General features: G+C 44.8%; 1 protein-coding gene across 1 annotated transcript; it reads left to right on the forward strand.

Moving 5' to 3' along the window:
• The first annotated feature begins 484 nt into the window (after positions 1-484).
• Positions 485-1861, forward strand: LOC132215152 (mitochondrial import inner membrane translocase subunit Tim8 A-like). The gene has a single exon (XM_059662917.1). It carries the CDS (start codon positions 544-546, stop codon positions 829-831), a length of 288 nt encoding a protein of 95 aa, XP_059518900.1. The 5' UTR covers positions 485-543; the 3' UTR covers positions 832-1861.
• Positions 1862-8718: the final 6857 nt, after the last annotated feature.

An 8718-nucleotide genomic window follows, 5' to 3' on the forward strand; every position in this document is an offset into this window, starting at 1 on the left:
TCCGTTCTCCCCTCCCCCCTCTCCCCCACCCCCCTTCAGGAGACTCCTGTTGGCACAGGGCAATTTTCTGGAGAAGGGATAGTTATGCACTGCTTGTAACCAACATGCACATGACTGGTGGATGGGTGTGCCAAAGATAACAAGGATCTGAACAGAACACCAGCAGCATCTATCACAATTCCCAATATCTCCCTATTCTATTTTAATTAGCCAGTGTTCGTTTCTGTTGCTTGTGATCAACATGCCCTGACTAACGCATTCTGTAAAGGGCTTGGTAGCTATTACTACACTACTACTACTATTGTTGTTAGCCACTGTCCCCAAATCAACTGAGAAGATACATGGGCTTCTAAAGAGTAAGTACATCATCTAGTTCACAAACATGTTATTTGCAATTCCCTAAGGTTTTCTAACCAGATATCGCTTTCCCCCGTCTGTGTAAGTATGCCCTTCTCTTTCATTCAAAAATACCCTACAGGCGGAGACACGTGAAGGCCTAGGAGTTGGTGTGGAGTTCATCTCGGTGCGCGTGGCTCCGCTGGGATGGATTCCTCCTTGAGTTTCTCCTCTGTGGGTTTGGGCTCAGTGGACCCGCAGCTGCAGCATTTCATGGAGGCAGAGACTCAGAAGCAGCGCTTCCAGCAGCTGGTGCACCAGATGACGGAAGTTTGTTGGGAGAAGTGCATGAACAAGCCCGGGCCAAAGTTGGACAGTCGGGCAGAGGCCTGTTTTGTGAACTGCGTTGAGCGCTTCATTGATACAAGCCAATTCATCTTGAATCGATTGGAACAGAAATCCAAGTCAGCCTTCTCAGAAAGCCTTTCTGACTGATTTCAGCATTACCTTTTTGGAAAAGGAAGGTAGTTCAAGAATGGTTGAAGAAAAGGCTATGGGGAGATTGGCTCCCACCCCTGGCACTCTTGGAGCATCTGGTCATCTGAGAATGAACAAAGACCAATATTTTTGTGTGTTTGAGGCTTGGGGGCCTTATGTGTATTTGGTTGTGTGTGTTTTTAATGTTAATCTTGTGAAAACAATTGACATCTGAATGGAAAACTTTCCTAGATGCATATTACTGTAGTGGGAATATGTTTTTCTGAACGTCCCATTAACTGCTTCTTATAATTTGGGTAGTGGAACTGCTTCTTGTAATTTGATAGCGGGACCACCTGGGTAAAATCTGTCATTTGTGTGGATTTGTTTCAGATGCCTAGGGACATTGATACATATCCTGGTGTCTCTGGGAAAGGGTGGAGATGGGGGAAGACTTATTTGGTACTTAACTAGTGTTTTGACCATCAGTGCTGGGGAAAAAAATCTATGGGATATTCATACAATACAGCTCAGCTTTCTAAATTATCTCCCTTCCGTATACTGTGATTTACTTAAGTCTCTATTTAAAGCAGCAGTTTTCAACCTGTGGGTCGCGACCCCTTTGGCGGTCAAACGACCCTTTCACAGGGGTCGCCTAAGACCATCCTGCATATCAGATATTTACATTACGATTCATAACAGTAGCAACATTACAGTTATGAAGTAGCAACGAAAATAATTTTATGGTTGGGTCACAACATGAGGAACTGTATTTAAACGGCCAGAAGGTTGAGAACCACTGATTTAAAGTATGGTCTCAAGGTAGTACAGGCAACCTGAGTATCTAGAGGCCTTTAGTTATAAAGCAATCTAGCCAGTGAGCATAATTCTCATTACTAAAGTACCACGAGGAAGAAGTTAACTAACCCTGTATATCAGGGTCAAAGAAATTCAAAGATGGGCCTAAATAAGTTGTAAAGATTTAGGCCTATCAAAAACTAACAACAGTTTCAGGTAGAGGTGCATGCCTAAGGTTAATCAATCAGTATAGATTCCATTTACTGCATTCTTTTGATCATTGAAATAAAAACATCAAGATATTTTTTAAAATATATTTTATTTTTTACAGAATGGAAGGGAGAGGGATAGAGAGTTAGAAACACCGATGAGAGAGACACATCGATCAGCTGCCTCCTGCACACCCCCTACTGGGGATGTGCCCTCAACCAAGGTACACGCCTTTGACCAGAATCAAACCTGGGACCCTTCATTCCCCAGGCCGACACTCTATCCAGTGAGCCAAACCGGCTAGGGCAAGATTTTTTTTTTAAATGCCCTACAGGCTCTCTGCTAAGCAAACCTGAAGATGCATAGTTGAATTACTGTGGCTCAGCCTTTAACGAAAGAGTAGACAAGGAAATGTGAACATAAATATACATATTTGAGATATACGTATCTCAAAAGATTGCAGCACATGCATGACCCAAGAGGGGTACTATGCCTGCAGAGGTTCAGCACACTTCCAGTCGGGGCTCAGTGAAGGCACCAGCAGTGACTACATGGTATTGTGCCTTAACAAATGGATGGAGCTTAGATATTCAGAGAAGGGTCAGCCACGGTGAAGAGAACACCGTGAGCAAAGACATCGAGGCATGGAGTTTTATGAGTGTGTTTGGGGAACATCAAGTAGCTTGGCTTGGCGAGCAGCCCTCTGAAAACAGATGTGGCTCTCCTGGGACACCGGTGAGAGGCCCCTGCTCATCCATTGCTGGTCTAGATGAGAGATACCCATGTCCACTTGCCATGATGGAGGACAAGAAAAGTTCTGTGCGAAAGCCAGGCAGACAAAGACACAGGAGTGTAAGACCTTGGGACAGTGGGAGGGCGAAGGTCTTTCCCGAGGAGGTAATGAATTTGGCCTGTGATGCAAGGGGAAGAGCAGGGGTGGCTTTGAACAGGAGGTGAAACCCACGGCAAAGCTGAGAGCTGAGGAAGGAGCTGATTTGTGAGACTAACCAGTCCAACCTGCTGTGCTGGTAAACTCTCCCCTGGGCATCTGTGGGAGAGCATACCCCCAGGCCCCGAGGTCTAGGGGCAGAGTGTAGTTATGGGACTGAATTTTCATCCATTAGGCTAATGAGAACTCTGTGGTACTGAGGCCCATCAGAACAGTTCCTCGTCTAATGCAGACGGCCAGCTTGGCTTTACCTCTAGGTCCAATGGTGTGTCCCACAGACTTTGCCCCAAAACTATACCATCTGAGAGAATGCAGGCAAACTACTTAGCATCTGAATCTCAGTTCTCACTCAGGTCTCACTTAATGACAGGATTTACTACATAGAATTTGTGAAGACGAAATGAGTTAATACATAGAAGGTGCTCAGCCCAGCACACATTGATCTGTTTATGTATGAACTCCAAATTCAAGGGAGGCAGCTATGAGCCAGATTGTCAAGAGCAGGCAGTCAGAAGGATGAGGCACACGTCCCAGGAATGGGGCGTCCTGACAGCCAGGACCAGAGGCCAGCTCCGCACCTGGCCCTGGAGAGCCGAGGTCCCTCCCCCATCAGAGGCATTTTAGCCACACCACCGACCTCACACAGAAACTCCCATCTTGAATCCAGAATGGGGTTTCGCATGCACACAAGGAAGGAAAAAACATTAGTGCCTGTCCTTTCTCAGCACCATCACATCCAGAGCAGCTGCTCCTCTTCAACCGTGTGAGGACGTGGAGTAGCTTTCCTGAAAGGTTTTCTTGCAGAGAAAAATCTCTTCTTAGAGGAGAGGCGATAAAATAATAGACGTGGAAGCATCTGAAGTGGAAAGGCCTTGGGTATTCAAGGACCCAGGTTGCCAGACGATGTCCTTAGGGCTGTGGGACCAGCGGAGAGGAGGCGAAGGTGCTGTCACAGGAGGGTTGTCTGTTTGTGTAGCTACAGAGAGGCTCACACTGACATCACTAGTGAAAGGCAAGAGGAAGCAAGAAGGGGGTGCCCATCGTGCTGCTAAGATGAGTGTAATATTGACTGCGGTTGACAAAATTGCTTGCAGCCTCGGAGTCTTGAATCATACGCATGCATAAGCCTCTCTTTCCTGAGGGCTGGGCACTGACCTATTTTGTATGGTCTATTCTTCTCCTGAGATATTTTCCCACTCTTGAGCTGACATACTCCTTGCTAGAGCCCTTCGGGTAATGGGGCCTAGGGCACAAATGCCTTCTAAATAAAAGGCATCTTTGCTCTCTGCACATCTGCATGCTCTGGGATTAAAGGGAATTGGTATTTAAATTTTGCATCTCCTCCTATCCTAGTCCATCTTCTCAAAGGAGATTCATGTAACTATGGAGGCCGTACCTCCATAAGCAAAGCCCTGCTTGGTGCCATTTGGCCTAGCATAATTATTAACAGTGTCCCCTCCCCTTTTCACTCTCACAAGTGTCCTAGTTTGGCCCATAAATTACACGGTCACCTGTCAGTTTGGGTTCCCTCAGAAGCACACAAGGAGACACGGGTTCATGTATACATAGTTTATTTGGGGAGTGCAGGGAACACACTGCTATGAGAGTAGAGAAGCAAGCCAAGAGAAGGAACACAGCCTCATTGGTGTACTGTTAAGCCAGCTACCACAATGGGCACCGAGAGCTTAATCGGTGCGGTGGGGTGGGGGTGGGGAGAGGAGCTCAGAAATGGTGCAAAATACATGCTTTAGAATTACCCCACCTCAGGGACACAGCAAGAGAGCCGGGGAATTCATACACCAACTCACAAATCAAAGGACTGCTCCTGGGGGCTATTAATTCCTTGCTACTTCTGGCTTGCCTCATGGGCAGAGTGGCCTTTTGTGGTTCTGGGGGAAAAAACCCACGGGGGAGGGGGGTCCCACAGAAACAGAGATGCATATTCCACACTAGGAAGTCAGTAGGAGTCCATTGGAAAGTTCAAGCCACGTGAGTGGCCACCAATAGCATACATCACCTCACCTGGAATTGCTAACATTTGGCTGGCATTCTGCCACATCCAAGTTCATTCAGCAATGACTTCCTGCTCCTCAAATTAAATTCCATAAACTTTCTCATTAACCTTTTTACTGGCTTCTTGTTTCTCTTCACCACTGCTCAACCTCTTCCTCTTTATTTATTACTATCTTTAATATTTTTATTGATTTCAGAAAGGAAGGGAGAGGGAGAGAGAGAAACATCAATGATGAGAGAGAATCATTGATTGGCTGCCTCCTGCATGCCCCTCACTGAGTATTGACCCCACAACCCAGGCATGTGCCCTTGACCAGAATCAAACCCAGGACCCTTCAGTCCACAGGCTGACGCTCTATCCACTGAGTTAAACCAATTAGGGCTCAACCTCCCCCTCTTTAATCAACTTGCTTACCTGGCTTTTGTGACCCTGAGTTCTCTTAACTCCTAATGCTCTTATTGTCCAAGACTCTTTTTGCTTCTTTCCCTTGAGAATTTTCTACATCCAAGACTTCAACTGTTATCTCCATGTAGGTGGCTCCCAAATTAATAATATTCTCTTTAAGTCATGAACTGTATCATCCATAGAAAACTCTTTCTCATTGGCTCTTTTTGATTCTGAGTGTTTTATTTTTTTTACTGTAGTTGCATCAGCCATAATTCCTCTCTGGAGATCCACTTCCACATCCTGGCTGCCTGCTCACTGTCTCCATGGATATGTCCTGCGGTAGTTTCAAATTCATCGTGCTCAGAGCCGGTATCTCACTCTTCTTTTATGCTGATCCTCAGCTCTAGAAACACTGGTTTCTTCACTGTCCCCACAGAAGTCTTGTGCCTTCCCACTTTCCATGTGGGCTCATTCAGTAGCTTCTGCCTAAGAGAGGGCAGCTTCCCCACTCCCCTCCACCTATTCCCATAGTCAGGACTATGTTTGCAAGTGACATGAGCCCCACTCGACCATCTCTGGGAAAAGGAGAAAATGATGGACACCATGTAACAATAACCTGCAGGACAGACAGGGTTCTGCTGAGTTTCGAAGACAACTGGAACCCGGGTCCCAGTGCCATCAGTACTCTCTTACCCCATCTCTAATCTCAGCTGCCTTTCTCAGTCCAATCTCTTCCATCTAACAGGACCCCTGGCCACCAGCTCATCCTCACATCTCATGCAAGCAGAACTGTTTTCTTCTCAGTTCCAGTTTGTTTAAAAGGATTGTAATAGACTAGAATTGGGTCCTATACCCACTCCAACGGGCAAAATACAGGATGCTCTGATTGGCAGCCTCATTTAGAATCAAACTCAAATGATTGGACTAGGAAAAGAAATAATTCCCCAAAGAACGAGGGGTATGTTTCCAGAAGAACAAGGGAGGGGTGCTGAGCAGATAAGACAATTTTAATTACAGAATTTTACCCCTTTCTGAAGTCCCAATTCACCCATCCAGCCTTTTCTGGCATGCTAGCCACGTGTACTCTTTCCCTCTTCTGAACGGCCACCATACTTCTTGGACATGCTGCTGATTTGTCATTTTGCCCCAACCTGTCTTACCCTGTCTCTTCTGTTATTAAGAGAAATTCTTACTTTAACATTTGATTTCTTTTTAAACTGTTTACCTATTCAGATTACTTTCTCCATAGCTGAGCTATTGTTGGATTGTAGGACTGTGTCTTAGTTTACTTTTCATTCCATAAGACGCCCAAGCATGGGACTGTATACCCAGACTGGGCTCAGAAATGATTTGTTTGATTTGGTGCCTGCTGGGCTATCATCCACGTGGTACACAAATCAACCTGGGAGGTCTGGTGGAGAAAAAGTCCTGTGCTGAGAGTCAGAGGACCTGGCTTCTGATTCTCGCATCAGCCATGAGATGTTGGCCAAATTACAACTCTCTTTATTTTATGAATTTTCTGTCTGTGAAATGATGACAGTAAAATATGCCCTAACTCTTAGAATTGTTTTGAGAACACACTGGGAGCAATAAAAAGAAAAGTGTCATATAGATGCAAGTTATGGCTGTTCACATTGATATTCAAAGATAAAACTCAGATGTTACTAATAAGGTATTCTTTTCAGGTACAATTCTTTTTTTAAAATTTTGTTCAGCTTATATTCATTTATTTATTTTTATATATTTTTATTGATTTCAGAGAGGATGGGAGAGTGAGAGAGAGATAGAAACATCAATGATGAGAGAGAATCATGGATCAGCTGCCTCCTGCCCACCCTGTACTGGGGATCGAACCCGCAACCCAGGCATGTGCCCTTAACCGAATTGAACCTGGGACCCTTCAGTCTGCAGGCTAATGCTCTATCCACTGAGCCAAACCAGCTAGGGCTCAGGTACAATTCTTGCTACCAAGTTTGCATCTACACAGTTATTTTCCCTCCGAGATTTTCCTACCTCATCTGCTAGAAACATGAACCAGTGATTAAGCCAACCATTTAATTAACTTGTACAAACTTTGTGGACTTCAAAGAAAATCTAATAGTAAACTTTGGTTTCTAAAGCTTTCTAATGGGGAAACTCATTTCTCTGGTCCCTTTGGGCATAAAAATTCCAAATCGCCAAATAATGACTACTTCTAGGTGGGTTTTCTGTTTGTTTCTTGTTTTTGGTACTTTTGAAAGGTGTTTATATAACTATGTTTGGTAATGAAGTATAGACATAATGCTCTTTTTAAAAAATATTAACCATTTCTTTCTTCTGCTGCTAAAGAGTCCAGATTCTAATTCTTTTCTCTTTTTTAAAACAATTCTTTGTTGTTTAAAGTATTACATATGTCTCCTTTCTCCCCCATTGACCTCTCCCCAGCCACCCCCACCCTCCAGCACATGCCCTCACCCCTCTAGTGTCTGTGTCCATTGGTTATGCTTATATGCATGCATACAAGTCCTTTGGTTGATCTCTTACACACACCCATTCCCTGCCTTCCCTCTGAAGTTTGACAGTCTGTTTGATGCTTCTCTGTCTCTGAATAATTCTTTTCTCTTAATAAAGCTGTAGATAATTAATTCAAATATACTCCCTGCTTGGTATGTACCCCACACAGTGTAAGGCACTGTGGGTCAATAGGGCCTGGTCCTTTCCCTCGAGGAGCATTAGTCAAATGGAGAAGACCGATGGTCAACAACCCTTTATAATTATTTACAATTATGTGTCTCATGATTCTCTAGGACAGTGTATGAGTCAGAGTGGGCTAGCTACTGTAACAAACAGCCCCAATTTTCACTATCTTAACCTAGTAACAGTTTATTTCTCACTCACATAAAGTCCAACCGGCATGTTCCTAGCTGAGTGGCTCTCTTCCAAGTGATGACACAGGGATCCAGATTTACTCTATCCTGTGAAGTCATCATCTTAAATTTGTGGCTTCAAGGTCACCATAAAAGCGGAATGATTGTGTGGCCAAGGAACACTGGAGACTTAGCCACTTCAGCCTGGTAGTGACACATATGACCTCTGCTCACATTCCATTGGCCCACCTAGTCACATGGTCCAACAGATCCTGGGCAGCTGCTTCCCAGCCATAATGCAAGAAGAATACATATCTTTGGTGGACAACTAGCTTCTCTGCCACAGTTAGGTGCTATATTTACAAGGAACAAAACGGAGGAGTGAAGGAACTTACCCAGGGTCACGTTGTCAGTAGGTAGAGAAACCAGATTTGAATCCAGGTTTATTTAATCTCTTGCATTATGCTATATAAACTTCCTTGTCATGACTGTGTGACAGGCTCCAGGCTATGGTTGGGTTCTTCATAGTCTGCCCATTGAACCCATTTTTGTTGGTTGGGGCCGGTCTGGAGAGCTGGTCTTTCTGCTGCCCCACTTTCTGGCCTGCTTTCCCCGATGGCCCTTGGCTGTCACTGGAGGCCTTGCTAGTCTGCCAAAACTCTCTCCTTCCCCAGATACATTCATGGCATGGGTTAAAGTTT

The sequence above is a fragment of the Myotis daubentonii genome, chromosome 14, assembly GCF_963259705.1.
Source record: "Myotis daubentonii chromosome 14, mMyoDau2.1, whole genome shotgun sequence".
NCBI lineage: Eukaryota > Metazoa > Chordata > Mammalia > Chiroptera > Vespertilionidae > Myotis > Myotis daubentonii.

Bases quoted from the DNA above. Each gene is read 5' to 3' on its own strand.
- LOC132215152 (XM_059662917.1), top strand. From the start codon at position 544: ATGGATTCCTCCTTGAGTTTCTCCTCTGTGGGTTTGGGCTCAGTGGAC.